Raw genomic sequence first — 23,208 nt, 5'->3', positions numbered from 1 at the left:
AATTTGTAAACTATCTTTTGTATTCTGATCATCTGTGCAGAAGTTTGGTTCTATCTTGTTGAAGGAAGGCAGAGAGAATACTTTTTTTCATCTTTGCATCTATCCATGGCCACCCCTGCCAATCACGGGGCCTTATACACAGTAAGAGCTTTATCAATATTTTCTGAATAGTTGAGCCCTGGGGCTACAATTTTGAAACCATGTCGCCTCCTTGTGGTTATTGATAATACAGCCTCTCTGGTTTGATGAGAATTTTTTTTAATCATCCCCAAGTGATTCCACATCCTCTAACTATGTAAAAATGAGGAAAATTGGAGGAAGAGAGCTCAGGGTCTTTTCAGGCCCTTATCCTGTCCATGACCCCATCCCAGTTACCATGACCATTCATGAACAATGAATGTTCTTATTCCCCTTTCCACACCCTTGGACCAAGTGTCCTGATCGCTGAGAATCCGATAGCCTGAAGGGCCAGGGAACTCTCTGAAATCAATTGCAGAGTTAAATGGGACCTCAGAACAAAACATATTTCTCCTTTCCTTTAATTTTGCACTTCGACCCACTGTTTACACACCCTTACCTAGACTGCCCTTGGGTACTGCGAATTCTACACATCCCAAATCAAACCCATCATCATTTCCACTTTAAATCCGCCCCTACTGCCAATGTCTCCTCCAGATTTTGTTGACAATGCTGCCTAATTATATAGGCTCAGAAATCTTGGAATTATTTTTGACTCTTCCTTCTTCCTCCTCCCTCATATCTTTTCTTCATATCTCCCAGGGCTATAGACAATACCTTCCTTGTAACTGTCCTCCTTTTTTCTTCACTCCTGGCCTGTTCAATAATATATATATCTTAAATAGATCGTTTTTCAGTTTCTGATTTGACATTTGTCCTTTACAAGCCTACCTGAATAATCTTCTGAATGCACAGCTCATGTTAAATTCCTTTCAAAAACCTTGATTGGCTTCCTTTTGCCCCTGGGATGAAAATATAAGGTCTTCCACAATCTAGTCCTAAATAGACTTTTCTAACTTCATTTTCATGGTATCCCTTTCACCCACTCTATATATTTTATATATATATATATATAATAAGGGATATAAAGACTATCCCCTCCCTCCTCATTTTAGTTTTGAAATTCTTCTTTTCCTTTAGCAACCCTTTTTGCAGTAGTAAATGAATTGGAAAGAGGATGCTCATTAACTGGGAAATGGCTGGATGAATTTTGATATATGAATATAAAAAAATACTACTGGGCTATTAGAAATGGTGAAAAAGATAGTTACAGGGAAACCTGGAAAGATTTGTTTGAAATGATGCAGAGTAAAGTAAATAGAACCGGGAAAATAACTTATACATTAACAACCAACATTGTAAAGAAAGACAGCTGAGAAATGCCAAAGTATGAGAGGATTGATGATGGAAAATGTCACTCACCTATTGCCAGAACTAGACATACAATTTTGAACATAGCCAACGTAGGAATTTATTTTTGCTTAATTCAATTCAATTCAATAAGCATTCATCAAGTGCCTACAATTCACTTTCATGTCATGGCATTACTTCCTTATTGGCACGGTCCTTTTTGAGAACGAAGTTCAAATGACAATTATATTCTGTGCTAAGCACTAGGGATACTGTAATGCCGGAGAAACTGAACAAGACAGAGATTAGAGAACAATTGAGTAATTTATTAAATGGAAAGATATATTGGGACCAAATGGATCCGTGTTCATCACAGGGATGAACCAGACTATCATCTCAAAGACTCCAGCCCTGAGTATCGGGACAGCAAGATTTTTTATAGGATAACAAGAACAATGACATAATGGGGGAGGTACCTGGATGGGGATAACGTAATGGGGGGAGGCACTTAGAATGACACAATGGAGGGAGTTACTAGAGAGGTTACTGATATTCTAATAATGTCTAAAATGGATAGACCTTTATCTGGTCAAACATTAAGAAGGAATGATTATAGCCTAAAGATATAAAACCTTTATCTCTCAAACATTAAGAGGGGAAGGCTATAATCTGAGGCAGAGTAATTAAATAGGACAATGGGGAAATTAGGTCAGGACATTAAAAGGGAACTGTGGCACAACAACACAAATAAGAAAAAGAAAAATTGTTCCTACCCTCAAAGGGCTAGCAGTGAAATTTAATCAGGGAAGACAAAAAGAGGTAAAGGGAAGAAGGAAAGAGTGCTTAATTATGATTATGCATATGTCTTTTTTTTTTTTTCCAATTGAGGTTTGTGGGAGGAAGAGAAAATAAATGTTAATTTAAAAAATTAAATTGTTGAAAAAAGAGAAAATTTCTCTTTATTCTTAGTTCACCATAGATATTGCCATGAAGACTTCCCTGATTCTTCTAGCTAAAAATGATCGCTTCTTCCTCAAGTTTTGCTGGAGAACTTTGGATTTTTCCTTTGTCCCAATTACATTCTATTTTATATCTTACTTCTGGTCCATGGTACATGTGGAAAGTCTTTCTTTTTGCACTCAGAAGACTTGTGTTGAAGTGTTGCTGTTTCTGCCACTGTGTGACTAGGGCAAATTCACTTAATCTCTTTGGGCCATACTTTTCTAATTTGTAAAACTAGAGAATTGCCTCTAAAGCTTTTTTTTCTTTTTTTAAAACTCTAACTCTATGGCTTAGATCCTTATGTATAGACACCGTATAATTCTTGTTTTATCTTTTATAGCCACAATGTCTGGCATGACTCCCGCCAATCAAGTCATATATGTTTTAATAAAAGTCGAATGAATGGAACTTTTTTTTCCAGTAATGGATTTTTAGTTTGGCCCTTATAACTTTTATTATAGAGCAAGAAAGAAAATAAGGTAAAAGCTATCCCATTGACTACAAAAGCTTCTGCTCTTTCGGAGTTTTGTCTGGATTTATTTATTTAGGAGATTTTGCCACACCCCTTTTTAGAACAGACAGGATGCTTATCATATATCAAAGATTACAGGTTTCCACCAAAAACCCAACCAAAAAACAAACAGCCGCCACCAACAAAAAGCCAATATCGAATGAATAGAACGTCAGGAGATAAAATGTCACAGTGAAGAGACCCTTCAGCTTAGGTCTCATACGGGGAAAACTCAGAGAGGTACAGAAGGCAGGTATCTCCAGTTCTCAGTCCAAACTCTCTTTCCACCTGCCCTGCGCCAGTAGAGGGGGCGGACTTGGGAAATATATATACGGTGAAGGAATGAAGGGATGCTCTGTCCCAGCTCTACGCCCCCCCCCCTCCCCCCCGTCTCGGAGAAATTCTATTCCGCCGCGCTGCCCTGTACCTCCTGCCCTCCAGGGGGCGCGGGACATAGGGAGCCCCACCCTCTCTAGTACTCTTCCGCCGCTTCCGTTCTTTTCCTCGCGACAGCCGTCGTCACTTCCGGTGCCGGGTTCTACAGCTTCGGACGCGGGATCGATGAGGGTGAGCGGGGCCTGGCCACTAAAGTTGTCGGGGCAGCCGGGGCGGCGCAGGGCTGAAGGGAGGCGGGCTGGTTGCCTGGGCCGGAGTCTCGGGAGGGAGGACGGCGGAAGGCAAGGCTGGAATTCGAGCCGACTGGGCCGGGTCAGAAACACCGCTTCGGCCCCTTCCCGCGCGGGTTCTGGGCTGACAGGACTGCCGGCATCTCCTTTAGATGCGATACCAAAGGCCCGAAGTCCAACCCGTGCACAGCAACCCTAAGAGATGGTCATTCAACCCCTGACTGGCCACTATCACAGATGGAGAGCTCATTACTTAAGTCTGGAGGCTCATTCTCTGCATAGACAGTTTTGACTCCTCAGAAAGTCCTTGACATCCGGCCGATATCTTATCTGAAACTTCCCATCATTGCACCCCACTCTCTTCAATGAAAAGCTAAACCCTATTCTCTCCATCCTTAAAGTCCACTTCCCTGCCTCTTTCTCCAGGAAGCCTCCCTCCCCTCATAATAATTAAGATAACTACCTGTAAGAATTTGAAGATTTTTAAAAAGGGTCTTGGGCTTAATTATTCTGCCCATTTTGCAGCTGAGAAAACTGAGGCTTAGAAAAGTCAAATGGCTTTGCCTTAGTCACAAATAATTGTCAGATATGGAGCTTCTTTCTTCTTTCTCTCCTATCACTGATGTAAGTCTCCTATCCAAGCCCATCTTATGTAGAGTGCCATGGAAGGAGTAGATTGGAAGACGATTGGAAGACCTTGTTCTGGCGCTGCTGTTTTCTTGCTGTGTAGTCTCACAGACAATTCACTTCATTTCCAAGATTATAGGGAAAGTATTTCACAACCTTTAAAATACAATGGCATGAATTATTACAAATAATAACAATACTCCAACCCTCAACCCAAAGTACTTTGCCACGTGCATTTAACTTAAACTACATCGTAAGCTTTGCCATGTATTTACCTGATGACTGAAGCAAATAATTTCTCCTCTGCTTTCAAGTACATGCTTAGAAAATGTCATTAAATTGAATTGAACTCAGCCTCTTTGGAACTTGGGGATCTCAATTCCATACAACTTATGTATATGCTTTATGTTAATTTGACATATTTCCGATGCATGTGTAGAGCATTGTGTCCCACAATGGGAAGAAAGGCAGGTGAGGTAATATAGTACTTGCTATCATGGAGCTCAGAGTTTGATAAAGGTATCAAAAATGTATTAATATATGCAGAAATTATAGAGGAGACCTTTGATGAAGGAAGTATAACAACAGTAGAGAATCACTAAGTATGACTTAAGGTACTAGAGGAAAGATAATGTATTTATGTGAAAGAGGGATTAGACCTGTTCCACATGGGAGCTCTAGAAGGCAAACCTAAGAATCAATGGAGTTTAAGTTACAGTGAGGCCACTTTCAGCATAATATAAGGAAAACTTGCCAATTGTCAAGAACTGTCCATAAATGTTTAGGACTGTCTCAGTAAATCACTGAGGAATATCAAAAGGAGATTAGATGACTAATTTTGGGGAATTCCTATTCACAAATGGGTTGGATTCAATAATTTTTGAAGTCCTTTTCAATTCTGAGAAGATTGGACTCATGTATTCATCCAGCAAACATTAAATATCTGCTGTGTGACTGAAGAGACAAAGATGAATTAAAGCATCATTTCTGTTCTCAGGGACCTTATAGCAGTAGTTCATTTTTAAAAAATTCTTTTTATTCTTTGACAAAATATTTCTCAATTATGAACAAAAAAATTTAACTTTTTTTTTTTTTAAACAAATTTTGATGTTCAATTCCTTCTTTCCCCTTTGAGAAGGCAGGCAGTTTGATATCAGTTATACAGATGAAATCATGCATGCAAAAATAGTTCCATTACTAGCTGTTTTGCAAAAGAAAACAAAGTAAAGGTTTTTTTAAAAGTATGTTTCAGTTTAATATTCAGAGTTCATTAGTTCTCTGGAGGTGGATAATATTTTTCATCATGGATCCTTTGGAATTTTCTTGGATCATCATCTTGATCAGAGTAGCAGTAGTTCTAATGTTGTAGTAGCCCCTGACAACTTGTCTTGCTGATAATCCCTTCCCTGAACCTATCTATAAAATGGTGATAGTGATACTTAACTGTAGAACACTTAGAAACTTCTTACAGGCCAAAGGATGGAGTATTTTCATTTGGTGTGTTTAAGAGCATTCTGATGGTAGTGGAAAATTACTTTCTGGGCTAGATCTCGAGACTTGGCTCTGTCATTCTGTTCTGTCAAGTATGAGCTGTATGAGGTCTTTCTCTGGGTCTTAGTTTCTTTAGCAGTAGATATTGGACTATAATGTTCAACTCTTAATATTAAGTCTTTGGTTCTCTGGTTTTTGTCACGCACATCTCATTTTTTGAAGTGAGATAGAAGTAATCAAAGCCTCCACTGACGGAATGAACCCAGATCAATCTCTTGATTTCAGAGGAAACCAGCCCTTAACTCTTGCAATTGATGCAAGAGTCTTCTTTGGAAACTGAAGAAGCTACCACAATGCCCTTTCTACATGGCTTCCGGAGGATCATTTTTGAGTACCAGCCTTTGGTAGATACAATTTTGGGGTCTCTGGGGATACAAGATCCTGACAGACAAGACAGTCTGGAGAGGTAATTAAATTTCTTTCCTATATGGTTTGTCTAAAGGCTACTTGATGGTTATGGCAAGTGTCCATTCTGACAATGGATTCTGAAACTGGGGCAGTGCCAGTCTTTAGGAAACTGGGAATCAGGAGTCAGAATAATGCATTCAGGGAATCATTGCTTTGAATTTTTAACTGATTTTGTAGTTTTAAAGAAATACATATTCTTGCCCCACTTCTTCCCTGTATTCTCTATTTGTAATAGAGATGAATGGAAATACTGCCTTTGTATCAAGTACTTCACATTCAAGTATGTTTCTAAAGTTATAATCTGGTCATGAAGTCTTTTTAAATTGCATCAGAGGAGCAAACCTTTATAGAATACTATGGTAAATTCATTTGGAAGAGGAAGAGTCACTCCTCTAATATTACTTCTGTGGCAACCTACATTTTCATATGTTAGGTTTATTGAAGCATAATTATGTTCCTGTATTGTCTCAAACAAAATGTTAAGGTTGTGTTCCTTTAACCACTAGTGTTGCCTCAGCATTTAGAGTTTTGGCCATTGGGAATACTTAAATCCCTTTGGGAAAGTCTCCATATATTTTAAAAAGTCATTTTTAGCTAAAAAGTATCTGTCAGAGAAAAAAAAACTATATATATTGTTATAAGAAGAGAGGTTAGATGATCTCAAAAGATCCCTTCCAGCTCTTACATTCCATGATTTAGATTTGTGTTTTAATCTCTGACAGTCATATAAAGGGAGTCTGTTGAGGAAGCAGTTTATAAAATTAGGACAGTAATATATGTTAGACTCCCAATTGACTTTTTGTCATTCTTGAATTATTGGGAGCAATGACTAAAGAAGATAAAAGTTCTTGGTACTTTAGGATTTTTTAAATTTAACGTCCCAGGCTCCTTGATATTGATGACCAAACAACTAAACCAGTCCCAAGTGACAGCTTCACGATGAAAACATCCTGTCAGACAGTAATCAGAGGAAGTAGCTAGAGAAGTTAGTGACAGGAACCTAGGACTTTGCAAATCACTAGTATTCAACACTAGCATGAGGTCTCATTCAGCAGATAAATAGCATTGTATAAAAACTTACCAGAGAAAATTTTCTTTCAGAGCTGAGTTAATGCTCAAATGGGTAATTTTAATATTAAAGTTTTATTTTGTAATTAGTATACTATTGATAATTTATTTAAATATTTAGTAATATTCAAATGATTATTTTTTTAACATAAAACAGGTCATCAGGAAGGTACTGTTCATTCAAATCAGATGTCTTAAGTTTCTCTTCTAACTATCTGGTTTCCTTCCTATGTCTCAGCCCAACTTACCTGGCTGATGATGGAAGTCGGGTCGTTGTTCTCAATGAGCTGTTGGAGAGGGAGGCACATTCCCCCTTTTACCAGGAAGGTGTGAGCTATTCCTTGCTGAAGATGGCAGAGCTTGGGCTGACGCATGCGGCTGACACTCTGTTGCAGAATGGAGCCAACCTCAACTTTGAAGGTCAGTTATTTAGTGGTTTTTCATCTAAAATGGTTGTCATCTAAAATGACAGCTCTGGTAGGGGCTGAGCAGGCAGCTTAAGAGTACAATGATACCTTGGTGGGAAAGACTAGGCTTTTTTCTGGTCCTTTGATTCCTCAGGTGTCATTTTAATTTTTATTGTTTAAGCTTGAGAACAGCCACATTCACTTTCAACTTGTGGGCAAATGCCTAATGAGGGGGAGAAGATGACTTGGCTGAATGCCTCCTCCTCTTTTTGCCTTTTAAATGGTTCTCTTGCCACCTCTATTCTAGCTGAAGCCCCGTTCTTGCTTCAGCTCCTCCTGTGTGATTGATTTAGTAGCCTTTCCCCAAGTCCCCAGTTATGTCGCCTCTCCCATTAACGTTAATGAAAATGCGCCTGCTGGCACTGAGCCCAGGGCTAAGGGAAGATAATTTCTTGCTGCTTTTCTCTGAGCTGTCTTGCAGTTTATTTGTTAATACCGTGTGGAGAGGAGAGCAGATAAGCTGCTTTGGGCATAAATCATGGCACGAAGGCGTTAGTTTCCTGTCGTGTAAATGGCCACAGAACCAGACTGCTCCATGCAAAGGAGAATGTGGTCCTTGGATTACACGGGGTAGGTAGGGCCTGGGACTTGGGCAGTCATGGGTAATGTATAGCTGGACAAGGCATTTTAACACAGTTGTGTCATTGGCAGATTTGTAGCTGCTTTAATTACAGATAGTGGGTTTGAGTAGAGCATGCTATGCTTGTCCTCAGGACTGGTGGGTTAGTATTGCTCGTCTAGAACTTCTGGTTTGTGAAAGCTTTGCAGGGGAAGATTTGCCTTGAGTTTGAACTACTAAATGGGAGGGGAAAAGTTTAGGGGAGGAAAGCTCCTATCTAATTACTGTAGAACTGATGGAAAGAAGTTTATAGAACCTCAAATTTGTTGTCATTCCATCTTTTATCTTTTGCTCTTGCTGTGGCTGGCAATACATTTGTAAAACCTATTACTATGGGACCAAAGCCAGGCTCTGGAGCCAGATGTAGGTTAGTGTGTGTATGTTGTTTTGGACATTGAAATCTCATAGCCTCTTTGTCTTTAGATCCTGTCACTTACTACACTGCTCTACACATTGCTGTCCTCCGCAACCAACCTGACATGGTAGAGCTGTTGGTGCATCATGGGGCTGACATTAACAGGAGAGATCGGGTATGCTGGTTCAGGGATAAAGGGTGAAAAAGCTTGGTAGTTTGCAACTACCTTTATAGATTATAGCCAGTGAGCATGGCATTTCTCCAAAGTTTTTTTTATGTCCCATCACCAGGAACATCACCTAGATTCTTTATAGTCCTAACTCCATATCCCTCCCAAATTCCCTTGCCCCATCCCAGATGTCATTGGTGGGTTTCAGCTAATCACCCCACTTATATTGTTCTTGCTCAGATCCATGAGAGCAGCCCCCTGGACTTGGCCAGTGAGGAACCTGAGCGACTACCCTGCTTGCAACGACTCCTGGATCTTGGGGCTGATGTTAATGCAGCTGACAAGCATGGTTGGTAGCTCTTGTAGGATTCATGACTATGAATATAAATCTGTCCCTCCCCTCCCCCCAAAAAAACAAAAAACAAACGGAAATCTATAGTAGGTGGTGGTTTGTTGATAAAAGCACCGACCCATGGTTCTGTTCTGGTTATCTATCCTAATTTAGCCCTAAATAAGATATTCAGCATCCATTTTCTTCTCAATGTCAAGTAATTCTTTTCAAAGGAACTCCTAACATACAAAGCTTTATCTTCCCATAGCTGGCAAAGCATACTAAAAAGGAAATGGCTGTACTTACTTGGTTCCCCATGTCTCTTCCAGCCCTTCCTTAGGCTTCAGACACCAGAGCTGGATTCAGGGCTGTACCTCGGGCTTTGCCTGTCTTTTGTGGGCTACCAGATTAGCCCAAGGTTTAGAGAACATCTTAGGCTGCTGTTTTTAAAACTATTTTTATAACTGAATTTCAGTATAATGGATTTTCTTTGTAATCCTAATGTATTTGATACATTTTAAAACATTCTGAGAAGGAGTCTTATAGGAACCAGATTAAGACTCCATGACCTAAGCTCAAAAAATACCTTTCTTGAAATATATCTTTGTTTTGTAAAATCATTAATTCTTTCAGTACTATTCCCTTAAGCCATGTAACAGCACTAGAGAGGATCTGGGAGAGCAGCAGCTCTGAATGTGTGGGGTATTTTCATTAGTAGCTCCTCTTGCACATAAAACTACCTCTAGTTAGCCAAATATATTTACTTTACATGCCAAATATATTTACTGTGTTCTTCTTCTACAGGAAAGACAGCTTTGCTTCATGCACTAGCCAGTAGTGACGGGGTCCAAATCCATAACACCGAGAACATCAGACTCTTGTTGGAAGGAGGTGAGTTACTGGGGCTAGGTGTTATGGAAGCCCACTTTCTAACCTTACTGGTTTCTTCAGATGGATTCATAATTTGACCATTCTGATTTAAGGTTTATATCTGCTATGACTATCTGGATATATTGATCTTTTAAAATTTACATACTTGTCCTATTAGCAGCATGATCCTTTTATATTCCAGGAGCAAATGTAAAGGCTACTACCAAAGATGGTGACACGGTTTTTACGTGCATTATCTTCCTACTTGGTGAAACAGTAGGAGGTGACAAAGAAGAGGCCCGTATGATTAACCGGTTCTGCTTCCGTGTTACTCAGTTGCTCCTTGCTCATGGAGCAGACCCTAGTGAATGCCCATCCCATGAATCTCTCACCAATATCTGCCTCAAGAACTTTAAGCTGCACTTTCCACTCCTGCGCTTCCTTCTGGAATCTGGAGTCTCCTACAATTGCTCCCTCCATGGCCCATCTTGCTGGTCTGGCTTCCATATTATATTTGAGAGACTTTGTTCCCATCCAGGCTGCCCTGAAGATGACAGCCACTCTGAACTTCTACAGAAAGCGGAGACTGTCTTGGAGCTCATGGTAGCTAGTTCCCAGAGAATCCAGCTGCCTAGCAACTTTGAGGTCAACCCTGCTGGCTGTCTGGCAGAAAAGATCAAAGCCCTTTTTGCTTCCTTAAAGCAACTAGAGTACTGCCCCCCACCCCTTAAACATCTGTGCCGGGTGTACATCCGCCAACAGCTCCGACCTTGGCCCGTGGATGTCAAGGTCAAAGCCCTACCTCTTCCTGACAGGCTAAAGTGGTATCTTCTCATTGAGCTCAATGGTTCTAATGATGATGATGTCTGATATGGCCTAGGCAAGCCCCTTCATCATTCATTCGTCTCCCCCCAAGTCTTGTCCTTCCTCTCCCTCCCCTGGATCTCTGAGATTTCCCAGGTTGAAAGGCACAATGGTTGGTAAAGCTTTAATGTGAGAGTTTTGACCATTTGTGCACTGAGTCTAAGTCCCTGGGTTCGGGGTAGCCTTTCCTCATTTTTCTCCCATCTTAAAAAAGAGGTTTGGGAAAGACCTAGATTCTTGCTGGGTGCTAAGATAGATAGGTGGGTATTCCCTAGGGTTTCTGACTAGGGTGTTTTTGACAATAGAAGCTTCACTCATTTTTAATATAAGATGCATTATTAAAGGTGGCTTTGCCCTATGGGTGAAGGATCCCAACTCTTGCCTGATGGGAATAGGCTAGGAGGAGTTTTGATACTCTAAATTTTCATCTGTTTTAAGTGGGAGTTTACTTGCTGTGCAACAGTTTGTCCACTGAAGCTCACCTCTAGATATTGGAGGGAACAAAAAAATCTGCCTTTGTTGGTGCAAAGACTACTGCTCTGTGAAACTTAGGTTTTTAGCAAGCATTTGGTCTTCTGGGAGCTGTAGGGAATTTACATTCTTCTGGGCTGGAGAAACCACTTAGTAAAGAAAGTAATGTTATTCCTTCTAATTGAAGGGATTTTAAAAGAATAGCCAGTTTCAGTAGCTGAAGGCTCAAAAATTGGTTTTGTTTCAGAATGGGATATGTGGGAAGGGGCAAAAAGGAAGTCAGACATGCAAGTCTACTATTTTTCATCACAGGTTCTCTTAGCTGTTACTTGGCAGCTCCTGCCAAAGTGCCTTTTGGGTGGCAGGGGAAAAAAGCTACTGAAAATTTATATAAATCTACTTACTCTCCCATGAGTGAAAGATAAAACTCAGACCTTTGTAACAGCACTACAGATCTATGAGACTGGGATGTTAGGTCACAATGGATTGCGTGTAAATAGGGCTGGTTTGAGCTACCTCACCTTATTGGGGGCTGTAAGGTAGTCTGTACAAAGAGCCTAACATTATTAACATGTTGATAATATCTGGAAACCCAGTGTAAGTTATGGTCAAAGTGCCAAAACCTTCGAAGCTCTCTTATTTCAACTGGAAAATAAATTGCTATGTATACTACTTGTGTTTAAAAGCAATTACAAGTATATTCAAGTATGTGGCCTTTTATCAAAGTCAGTTTTGTCTTTGTGAGAGTGCTTCAAGAATGAGAAATCATCATTTAGTTTAAGTCCAGACTGAAATGTCACTGCCAAAACCCATAGTTAATGTCTCCCCCCATAAAAACCTCACCACAAAACTTTTTAAAGACATGCTGGCCATTTGAAAATGTATAACACTATACTATAACTGCACTGATGTTTGGAGTAAGCTAAAGCAATTAAATGAGATCTTTTGTAAAATTAAGTACTGACAAAGTTTTTTTCTTAAAGAGTTTTAGAGTCACACTTTCTATCTTCCACTGTTAAGAATAGCAAAAGCTTTGCCAGGATACATAATAGCCAGTGGAAAAAAGTAGTGGGCCATACATAAAGTGAGGTTTCTGAAGACATAAATAGCCTAGGATTAGATATCAGCAAAAAAAAGTGTTCTGCTTAAGAGGAATAACAAACATCATTTTCATTTTGCCTTATTCTGAGCTTTTAACACTGAATTTACCTTTTATTTCTGACTGAGTAACACTGCTAATAGCTTGCCAAAGAAGAACCACATTCAAAAGCAAGGCACCATTTCTTTGCTCCAATCTGAGAACAACTGTAGGGGCTTAACCCTTTTCCTAATTGTTACATTCATTAAGGAGAGGGAGACAAGTACACAAAATACTTAGTGAAACATCCAAGAGTCCCACAACACAGAATAGTCTGAAATCCCAAATCTCCTTACCAAAGTGAGGTTTAGAATAACCAGGGCTGTGAAAGGAAAACAAAGCCTTAATTTACACTTAACAGGATGAGAACAATTTGCTTCCCAATTAAGTAACAATGGATTCTTTTTTAATGTTCACAGATACAAAGTTAAAGGTGATTTTACTTCCTGTTAAGGCAGCCAGACCTTTGGTTTAAACAAAAAAAAAGTCATCTGGTAGGATCAGTGTTTTTCCCAGACCTATCATGTATAACCGTGTTCCAAGAAGAAAAATAACAAGTCCCCAAATAGGCATACAGGAAAAAAAATTTTTTTGGGGAAAGGGGAAGTTAGGAGATAATTATGATTCAGGCCTACTCTTCCTATTTTGTACACACACACAAAAGTTGGCTGGCACTTTCTGCTTTGGAAGCCCTGCAACTCACCTTCTATCTTGTCCAGCAGAACTTTCCCTTCTGTGTCTGGTTTTTCCTTTTAAATATACAATCTATACAGAGTAAATTGATAGCAAACATACAGGTGTATTTAGCAGCCTCCATGGGGCTGTTTCTATACTCCTGAACCATAACACAACACTGCTGGATCCAACAGGTGTCATTTGGCTCCAATTCCCCCTCCCCCAACCCCACACTGGTCCCTTCTTATGTCTCTCATGCCAAACTGTCTCATCTCATGGCAAAACTGTAGACTTGATAAATCTCATCCGGAAAGTTCTCCTGCCTCTCTTCGGCCAGGAGGTTAAGACCTGCATGGCGGACAATCCTGCGTACCACCTCCTGGTCCCGGCACACACTGCTATCCACATCATCCATGATCACCCCTTCCTGAGCCATATTATCCTTGATGACAATGATGCCATTGGGCCGCAAACCCGCCTTGCACCTTCGTAGGAATTCAGCAAGGTGCTGATCAGTCAGGTGACCTGGAGAAGGCAGACAGGAATGAGAATGGAAAAAGCTGCTGTACAGCTCTCTACACAGTCCTAGCTCACTAGCAGACTTCCATTCTTAAGGGCAATCTATGTGTGATCACCAAGAAGAGAGACAACTATGGGAGAGGTTTAGGGATGTGAACAACAGAACCAAAGTTATTCACTTTACTATTGGGGATACTATAATTTGCTGTGGAGATGGGGATAAGCTCATTCTTCCTTGTGGGGCTTGAGTCTAGTTGGGGGAATTGCTTCTGTTACTGTTAGGGGATAATGGCCTGCCATTAAGATAGATGGCTCTATAATAGAAAAAGGGGCACTATTAATGGCAAGGCCATTCTCAAAGAAGACTGGCATAGCAATCATCTAATTATATAACAGAGCTACCAAGACAAGTACATAGACTTCCTATTTTGAGTTAAATGACATGTTAAATAAATTGGAGGTAAGAGGTATAACGTATAAAGGATTGTCAAAGTTGTGTTTAAAAGCCAGAGAAATGAAAAAACTTGTCTCTCAGGATTGGAAGTTTAGATCTTTAAAAATTTCTCTTTGGTTAGTCTACCTCATATAGGGTACATCATTTTACTATTAAAACTATTACCTGCCAAAATCTGTTTTTGATCATTAAAAAAAAAGTTACAGGTTAAAATATTCTCCCCAAATGAACTACGTTAGGTTAAATATCTAAGTGACTGTCTATTGAAGAGAATTTTCAAGAAATCTCCTCTGGGACAGAAGTATTGCTAGATGATGAAACCAGTATTTCCAGTACTGTACTGGGATACCACAGAGTAAACAGAAAAGGAGATCAAAGAATGTCTTACAAACTAGCAGGAATATAACTGCCTTGATGGCATTTCCTCCCCAACCCATCCTAAGGTGAAAGAAACCAAAGTTAAGAATGTGTATTCCTTACCTATAACCCACTGGATCCAAATGACATCATAGGAGTTTGGTTCTGGGCTGAAGTCCTGTAGGCCACAACAGAAATAGTTCCTCACCCTCCTCCCCTCTTCACCCAGGTAAGTTTTGGCCTTAATCAGGAAATCCTCTGTAACATCAACCATATCCACTACTTTGAACAGTGGCAAGAGCAGCCTTTTGGTGATTCGACCAATGCCAGCTCCACAGTCCAAAGCACAGTTAGTTCCTGTTTTATTTGGACCTTCCTGAAAAAAAGAAGGGGGACATGATCAGTAAGAAAGGGCAACAAGACCTCAAGGACCCTTTCAAAACGGGGGCAAGATTTTGCTAACCTAGGTACGAAAAACATAGAACTAAAATAAGCTATCAAGTCCAACATTTGGCTGATGGTTAGAGGTTAGATGGTTAGAGTACTTATTCATACTTCTACCACTGCCTTGTGTTAACCTTTTCTCGGTGCTTCACTTTGTAAAGTGAGACATGTTTCTCAGGGCTATTATGCAGATTAGCATATTAACATCTGTAAAAAGTTTTCATATTTCATCTGAGTCGTTACATAGAAGTGGGTTTTCTATGTGAACTTCTATGTGAAGATCAAAGCTTCTTAAACTGTGGGTCATGACCCGACAATGCATAACTGAATGTGGGGGTTGCAAAATATTTGGCAATGTGTAAAAGGTTTTGGAAATGGAATGACCAAAAAAAAAAAAAAAAAGAAAATTCTAAATCATCACTTAAGGTGTTTCTGACATTGCTTGCCTGTGTTGTATCATATGACTTCAGTATAGCCTTGGTTCTGAACACACAATACGTGCATTTTGTACTGCAAATGCATGAATGCAGCCAGAAACACCTCTGTTCAGATTTGAGATGGGATCCTGTAAAAATTTAAGCAGCCCTGGAATAGATGATGGATATTATACATAAGAATCCATGTGCTAAGTTAGTGAATATTTCTGTGTCATAATTATGTAGAATTTTATTACAATCATCTGACCGTATGGGGCACTGGCAGCAGACTGCCAATAAAGTATCTCATAAAGAGGCAAATAAAAGTGTCCCATATTGGTCATCTAGGAGCATGGAGTTTATTATAACCCTACCAAAGAAAGAGATCAAACAAATTGGAAAATGGGTGGATACATGGCCCCACACAGAAAGGTAACTGTGAAGACCTCATAGTATTAAGGATGAATGTGGTTACTGTGTCATATTATGAAGTTTAAAGCCAAAAATCAAGTAGCGAATGACTTTTCTCAGAACTGAATCTGGATATGTCATTTAGTCCACTTATATTGCCATGGATTTGGAAGGAATCTATGGCTTTCTTCATAGTCACCAAGAGTGACAAGATAGAAGGCTTCGATTGTTATTGTTTTGGGTTTTTTTGGTGGGGGGGGGGGGGGGGGAGAAGAGGGTAGCTGAGAGGAAATAGACTCTGAAGTGCTGAATGTAAAAACTGCCAGCTGGTTTGAGCTGCAACCGATTATGAGCAGCTGCTTCACAATATTCCCATTCAAATCAAATCGTACCATGACAGCCAATGCTTTCCACCCCACTCCTGCCTGTAGAGTATCCCAGACCTGCCTACCCTCAAAAACCTCTGCAGGAACTTCTTGGAGCTGTTGATGTCGATGTTGGAGATATGGCCATACCCTCCAAGCATGCCATCCACTGTGGGTGGGACGTCTTTCCAGTACTTCTCTGCCTTCAAGTAGAATTGGCTCTCATCTTCCACAACCTCACTTGTCATGTTGCAACCAACTCAGGCTGTTTCCTGGATACCAATACAATAAGCTATGGATCCTCTCCTCAAGAAAAAAGAAAAAAGCATCTTAGAATAATAGTAGAGACCAATTCATCACAAGACTCTCTATTCTGAAACCATATAATTTACTCTTTGAAATGCAAGTACACACTATCCTCTGGACAATATTCCTTTGTAACAATTTCTACTTCTACTTAAAGCTACTTATAGAATAGGATCTGACTAAGGGAGTAAGAAGAGGTGAGCATCCCAGTGAGTTTTTAGATCAGTTCTCTACTCTACTGATGGAATGTCTGAATCAGACAAAAATATTAAAAAACCCCAACACTTTTGATTGGAAGATGGAATTTAAAAAGATAATATCCTAGCAGCTAACATTAAGGGAGAAAAACAGCAATTATGGTACACATGGGGCAAATTCAACTCAATCATAGCTCATAGAAAATTTTAAATATTCATGTCCTGGCCACAAGAGGTAGAAAAGGAAACAAAAGGCTCATATTCAATATTTCTCTTTCACACATACAGGTGATGAAGATTACAGACCAAAAGGGATTTTAGGATTATAAATCTGTGTAACTGAAAAGAACATCAGAGTTCATCTAAATTCATTTTTCAGATGAGAAAACCAAGACCCAGGGAAGTTAAGAGGCCAAAATCTCAGAGAAAATCCTCTGACTCCAGAGGACCTTTCATGGTAACATACTTAATTGCCTCTTATTCTTCTAGATCTCAAAAACCTACTTCACTCAACTTTAAAATACATGTAAAATATTTTTGTTTAATCTCATAAAGGATACACTGAACTAAAGAACTCCAGACACCTAAGGGGTAAATCATTTGACCACAATCATATATTAAATATAGTACACTATTCTAAATGCCTTAAAGACTCTTAAATAATGTAAACCAGGGAATTTCTCATTAAAAAAGATTTTATTAAACAACAACCTGGGCACAAATTTAAGATCTTCAAAATATTTTTTTGAGGGCAAAAACCCCACAAAAGGAGCTGAAAGCTCTTTACTGGTCAATAATAATTTTTTTACTTTTATTTTTTTTAATAATTTTTTTTATTACTAATAGTACTAGTATATCATATTCTACTAGCTGTGCTTGGTTCTGTCAAAACTGAAGGCCTTAGGTTCAGTGGACATTACTCAGAGAAGCCCATTTCTCAGGAGCAGGCAGATTTCTTTCTCAGTGATCTTATCAGTTCTCACAGATCCCAGTAATTTTTATGCAGTTGGCAAAAAAATTATGTAAATCCAACCCCATCTCTCTCCTAATTAAGCTCTAGTTACAACTCCTCTTGTACATTTCTACCTGAATGTCTTAACAAATCAACAGCTCAACAAATCCAAAACAGAATTCCCCCCCCTTCTAAACTTTCCTTTTTGTTTTTATTTTACCACCGTTAATGAACAAGCATTTTATTAAATACCTACAATATAGGAAATATTATGCTGTCTGGTGGATACAAATACAAAAAAGTGAGACAAAACGTGTTTACGTGCCAATGTGGAGATAAACATGTTCACAGATTATGTAAATATAAAACATATACTAGTTGGAGGTACTAATTAATTACTAAGTGAATTTAGGAAACATTTCCTGAAGTTGAATTGTACTTGAGATGGGAGCTGAAGGGAGGTAGGGATATCAAGAGTCTTAAGTGTAAACAGGGAGAACATTCTTGGCATGGGTAAAAACCTGTACAAGGCATGTAAGTGAGAGATAAAATTTACTATTTACAAAGAATGGAAAGAAAACCAGTTTGTCAACAGCACAGAATGTGCAGAGATAATTAATCTGGAATAGAAGGTTGGTGCTGGATTTTGATTTTTAATTCCAAAAGTTTTAAAATTTTACTCTAAAGGTAATAGGAAGAAGCCACTGGAAGGAATATTAACCTAAGAATTTTGTGAAATCTCTATTAGAGAAAGATTAGATACAAGATTACTTAAGTTATTGTAAAAGTCTAGGTGAAATGTGAAAAAGATCAGACTAAGGTAGCTGTGGACATAAGAAAAGTTGAAGAGGTTGGCAACTGACTGGATGGAGAGAAGGGGCAATATGAGTGGCAAATCAAAGCAGAGATCACTATTGTACTTTAAGTAGTCTGCAACCTCAGAATTGTCTTCAACTATTCACTCTGAGATCAACCTGTTCAATCAGTTGCCACTTTAACAGATTCACTTGTTACTTCTTTTAGACCTATTATCTCCCAAATGGACTACTGGTAAATGGTCTCCCGTCTTCAGCTCATCATCAATTCAACTGTCAAAACCATCTTCCTAAAGCTTAAGTCTGACCATGTCAATTATATTTGCCAATCCTAAGTAGCTCCTTACTGCCTTTAGGATAAAATACAAGATAGGCATCTGAACACTTCAGTCTGGGTTGAAGCTATTTCCTGACTTATTCTACATTATTCCCCTTATTTTAGCCAAACTAGCCTATTAATTAATTTTTGAACTCCACATCCAACTTCCTACTTCAGAGTTGTTGAAGTTTTACAAAAATGGAATATTTTTTCTCCATTTCCTAGAATCTTTAGCTTCTCCTAAAGGGGCTACACAAAGGGGCTTTTCCAGATTCCCCCTAGTTACAAATGTGCCACAAGTCCTCAAATTTTAGATACCTGTGCACATGTTAAAATCTTTTATCTGTCTTTGTATCCTTGAAGCTGTGCAGGTCTTAAACATGAAACTAAATAAATGCTTGAATTTTACTGAAACTTTAGTTTCCTACCCTTATTACGGAAACAACTTCAGTTCTATTTTTTGAGTAAAAGCTAAGTTTATTTAGGAGAAGAGGTCACAGACAAAAATGAAGAGATATAATATCCTCCCCCCCCCCTTTTTTTTTTTTGGGGGGGGGGTGGAGGCTGAGGCAACTGGTTAAGTGACTTGTCCAGGTCACACATCTAGGAAGTATTAAGTATCTAAGACCAGATTTGAACTCCGGTCCCTCCTGACTTTAGAGCTACCTTGCGGCCCCATGAGGAGATATAATAAAAGACACCAGGAATGGTAAATATGAAACAGAGTTGGGAGAGCATAGAAAGGGGTTTTATGGAAGGGGCAAGTTCCCTAGTGGAACCTGCCATTTACTGGGAGAAAGGAACACCCCATGAGGTTAGGGCCTGCCTTTAGTTGACAGGCTAAATTATAAAAAGGATTTATTTAGCACCTTAAAAGAGAAGTGGGGTCTGAAAGAAGACATACATCATGTTAGATGGGAGAGGGGTAAGGGGAAAAATATAGTAAGACAAAGTACCCTGGAGGGCAGTCGCAAAGCCATGTCTTAGCCCTTCTATTGCTATTCTTTTCTTCATGGTGACTTCATTTAGGCTCAGAGATTCAATGATGACATTCCAATTCTTTATCTCAATATACCCAAACCTACCTTATTTCCCCCCAATTCCTTCTGATTTCCCTGTGTTTGTTACCAAAACCTCAAAACCCCAGAAGAATCTTTGATTCTTCCCTCACCTTCATCTGCTTCCAACTACTATCTACCTATCTAAATTTACCTCCACCATGTCTCATATATATTAATTTCTTACTCCTTTTATATCTTTCAATGTTTCACAAGTATGGTTTTTTCTCCAAAAATAGGTTTTTCCCCCCAATTACATGTAAAGACAATTTTAATATTCATTTTTAAATAAAATTTTGCCTTTCCCTGCCTCTCCTAAGACAGTAAACAATATGATATAGGTTACATGTATGCAATCACATCAAATACATTTCCTTTTAGTCAGGTTATAAAGAAACACAATAAAAGAAAAAAGCCATGAAAAGAAGTGAAAAAAGAATGTTTCAATTTGCATTCAGACTCCATCATTTCTTTCTTTGGATGTGGACAGCATTTTCCATCACACATCTTTTGGAATTGTCCTGGAACATTGTTTTACTGAGAAGAGCCGAGTCTATCATAGTTGCTTATCACATAATATAATTTTTAAAACTCAAATTGCAGTCAGCACAGGATCAAAAATTGTTTAACCTATACTTGAGCATCCTGCTCCTAGGAAACTCAAAAGTAAATAGGGAGGGGTGTTGTAGACAAAGGGCAAGAAGCCAGAACTGGTTTCTTTCTTTACTAGGGATATAAACTTATAAAATGACTTGGAAACAAGTACAGAAAAGTTATGTTAATATTTGTTTTTGTACTGCATTTCATATTGCAATTGATCAACTAGGTGAAGAATATGAAGTAGGCTGTAAATGCTATCCCTGAGGTTAAGTGTACAATTGAATTTGGATCAATACAGAATATACAACCACAACCCGTTTCTCAACACATTATACCAGTACTGAGAGGAGAGGAAGGGCAATGGAATAGTTAAGTTCTAACTCAAAATTCCAGCTGTCAAGGAGGAAGGGGGAGGAAAAAATGCTCAAACTAACAATTGAGGGTATAAAACTGGAAGAGAGACCGTTATGTGACTGTCCTGAGTAACAGACTGTGCTGGATCTTGGATATAAATATATCCATCTGTAATCCTATGTCAGTGTCCCTCCCACTCACAAGCATATCCTCAAAAAGGCAAAGAGGCATTCTGTTCAGAATAGCTAAAAGAATATTAGACCTTTTTCAAAGTCCAAATATATATGATGGGGGAGCTAAGAAAATAGTAACCAGACAATATCCAAAATAATGTTACCTCATTCCCTAAACAATTTCCTTTCACCAGCAGCTAACCATGGCCCAGTTGATATTTTACCTAATTAGCATGTGAGGGGGTATTTCACTTGGTTGAGGTTTGAAAGATAAAGAAGCATTCTGCTTGAGGTAGGATAGAGTACATTGTGCTTTAAAAAAGAAAAACAAAACCAAACAAAATCAAACCTCCTTAAAGTTTAAAGATCAGCTAAATATAGGTTCATAGAAGAGCTAAGAAGGGACATTCTATTTGCTAATTACTTCCAATTTATCTTGAATATAATTGGATTGTACAAAGTTGTCTCTCCATTAGATTACAAGTTTCTTGAGGATGGGGTGTGTCTTGCCTTTCTTTGCATTCTCAGTGTTTAGCACAATCCATTGCCCAAAAGCCATTTTATATAGACAGAGAAGAACATTACCAACTGGAGTCACAGGGAGAATTAGCAAAATGATGAAAATACTATGTCCAGAGGAAAGGAGATTCCATTTAAAGAAAACCTGAGTTCAAATCTTATTTCTGACCCATGGACAGATCCCAAGATCCAGTGAGGTCTTTAAGGGCCTTGTCCAAGATCATGTGAGTGGCAAGGAAAAAAAAATGAGATTCAAACCCCGGTTTTCTGATTCAAATCCAATGCTCTTCCCCCTATATTTTTTTTCTGCAAAATAAGGGCAATATCTGCAGCACAGGGTTATCTAAAGGATAGAATTTTTATCTGCAGCATAGGGTTATCTAAAGGACAGAATTTTTATGAACATTAAAATGCTTCACCTAGCTAGTTCTCTTTCCACTAATGCACAAGCTGTAAATGCCTTTGAAATGACCCCGGCATTAAGCCAGAACAGTAACCCCAGGTTTGTTTCTAGGGTACAAAGATTTAACAAATCCAAAGGCGCAGCTGTACCCCACCTTTGGACAAAGATCACTGTTTATAGCGGTAGCAGCGCTCAGGCAAATCCCATTTCTTTGTCGGGAGGCAGCAGCCGGGGAGTCACAACGATCTCTTTGGGTTACTTTATGTAACCGCTTCTCCAAGAAACTAACAGGATCCTAGGTAACACTTTCTTATTCCTCCCCTAATTCCAACCCGGAGAAAATGCTTCTTCACATCCCCAGGCCTGCAAACTCTCAGCAGCAAGCGCTTCGGGCCCAGTACTGGCTCCCACCCTAGCAGGTGGGACAAGGCTGAAAGACAATTTGTACCTTTAGGGGTGGAAGGACCAAGAAACTTCCCGTCACTGCCTGATCCCAGGTAGCGGGGAAGAGGCCGAAGCTTGGAGGTACTAATGCTAAAGGGAGAGAGGCAAGGGCTGGGGAGAAGTTTAAGAGAGGAGAGTCTCTGCGGCACGCACAGCCCGTGGGGCACTGGGCCCAGGTGGTTCGCAAGGAAGCTGGGTCACGTAGACGCCCGTTCCCCGAAGGAGGGCAGGGGGCTGGCACGAGGGTCAGAGGGTCACGTGGTCAAGCGGGGGCTCGCGCACCGGGGGGAGGGGTTAGTGAAGCTGAGGCCGTTGGGAGGAAAAATTTTTCCCACCACCCCCTCACCTGTCGCCGTCCTCACAAAGGTTTTCCCCACGCTACTCACCCTCGGGACAGAGGGCAGTGGGTCACCTAGAACCGGGTGTATGTGGGGGGGTGACAAAGGCAGCAGCAGCCCAGGAAACCTCAGCCTCAACACCGAGACTCCGGTTTGGCGACGGTGCGGAGCCAGCGTGCGTTCCCTTTGTCCTATCTACGTCACTTCCTTCCGCGGAGAACGAGGGGGCGTGAATGATGGCGTTGGCTCCACCCTCTTGCTGGTCGGGGAGCGTTCCGTGGCACCACCTACTAGATTGACCCCGCCTTCCAACGAAACCCGCGTGTGCTTGAGCTGGCAGGGGACTTTCCTACTTACTGTATGCTGGAAGTTGGGACGGTTTTTGCCACGTCTTCGGCTCTGGGAAAGGAGGAAAGGTCGAAAAAAGCAATTCAGAGTGGGTAGGCCAAATGCCCTAGTGATTGCAACTTGAGTACACAAAACAGGTGCGCATTCTTGGGAAAAGCACCTCCTGATCTTGTGCAACGTACAAACGGCTGCAGCCCGTGTGGTATCTCTGCAGGTGTAATAACCCAACGGTGAAATGTGAAGAGAGGATTCAGTGTCGACGTAAATGCGCTACCTAGAGTGTACAGTATCTTTTT

At 39.9% G+C, this 23,208-nt stretch overlaps 2 protein-coding genes across 9 annotated transcripts; one reads left to right on the top strand and one right to left on the bottom strand.

Annotated features, from left to right (window-relative positions):
• Positions 1–3,349: 3,349 nt before the first annotated feature.
• On the top strand, positions 3,350–12,264 carry ASB6 (ankyrin repeat and SOCS box containing 6). 2 transcript variants are annotated; one of them, XM_051980163.1, is made up of 7 exons: positions 3,350–3,448; positions 5,911–6,091; positions 7,400–7,581; positions 8,671–8,777; positions 9,012–9,120; positions 9,907–9,993; positions 10,175–12,264. In XM_051980163.1, exons 2-7 carry the CDS (start codon positions 5,940–5,942, stop codon positions 10,840–10,842), a joined length of 1,305 nt encoding a protein of 434 aa, XP_051836123.1. In that variant the 5' UTR covers positions 3,350–3,448; positions 5,911–5,939; the 3' UTR covers positions 10,843–12,264. The 2 variants fall into 2 exon arrangements, with proteins under 2 accessions (XP_051836123.1, XP_051836124.1); XM_051980164.1 differs by lacking the exons at positions 3,350–3,448; positions 5,911–6,091; positions 7,400–7,581 and adding an exon at positions 7,607–8,198.
• A 565-nt stretch (positions 12,265–12,829) lies between these two features.
• On the bottom strand, positions 12,830–22,792 carry NTMT1 (N-terminal Xaa-Pro-Lys N-methyltransferase 1). 7 transcript variants are annotated; one of them, XM_051980166.1, is made up of 4 exons: positions 22,573–22,792; positions 16,173–16,392; positions 14,574–14,826; positions 12,830–13,645 (listed from the first exon to the last, which is right to left on the bottom strand). In XM_051980166.1, the coding sequence occupies exons 2-4, from the start codon at positions 16,332–16,334 to the stop codon at positions 13,389–13,391; spliced, it is 672 nt and encodes a 223-aa protein (XP_051836126.1). In that variant the 5' UTR covers positions 16,335–16,392; positions 22,573–22,792; the 3' UTR covers positions 12,830–13,388. The 7 variants fall into 7 exon arrangements, with proteins under 7 accessions (XP_051836126.1, XP_051836127.1, XP_051836129.1 ...); XM_051980167.1 differs by having other exon boundaries at positions 16,173–16,389; XM_051980169.1 differs by having other exon boundaries at positions 16,173–16,389; positions 22,613–22,792.
• Positions 22,793–23,208: the final 416 nt, after the last annotated feature.

Source organism: Antechinus flavipes, chromosome 2 (genome assembly GCF_016432865.1).
Source record: "Antechinus flavipes isolate AdamAnt ecotype Samford, QLD, Australia chromosome 2, AdamAnt_v2, whole genome shotgun sequence".
In the NCBI taxonomy this organism is placed as follows: domain Eukaryota; kingdom Metazoa; phylum Chordata; class Mammalia; order Dasyuromorphia; family Dasyuridae; genus Antechinus; species Antechinus flavipes.
This window is presented reverse-complemented; position numbering and strand designations above follow the sequence as displayed.

Coding starts and splice junctions, on each gene's coding strand:
- NTMT1 (XM_051980166.1), bottom strand. CDS start 16,334: ATGACAAGTGAGGTTGTGGAAGATGAGAGCCAATTCTACTTGAAGGCA. Junction 14,827..16,172: donor TCCTGCAGAGGTTTTTGAGG/GTAGGCAGGTCT, acceptor TCTTTTTTTCAG/GAAGGTCCAAATAAAACAGG. Junction 13,646..14,573: donor TTGGATCCAGTGGGTTATAG/GTAAGGAATACA, acceptor TGCCTTCTCCAG/GTCACCTGACTGATCAGCAC.
- ASB6 (XM_051980163.1), top strand. CDS start 5,940: ATGCAAGAGTCTTCTTTGGAAACTGAAGAAGCTACCACAATGCCCTTT. Junction 9,121..9,906: donor TAATGCAGCTGACAAGCATG/GTTGGTAGCTCT, acceptor CTTCTTCTACAG/GAAAGACAGCTTTGCTTCAT. Junction 9,994..10,174: donor CAGACTCTTGTTGGAAGGAG/GTGAGTTACTGG, acceptor TTTATATTCCAG/GAGCAAATGTAAAGGCTACT.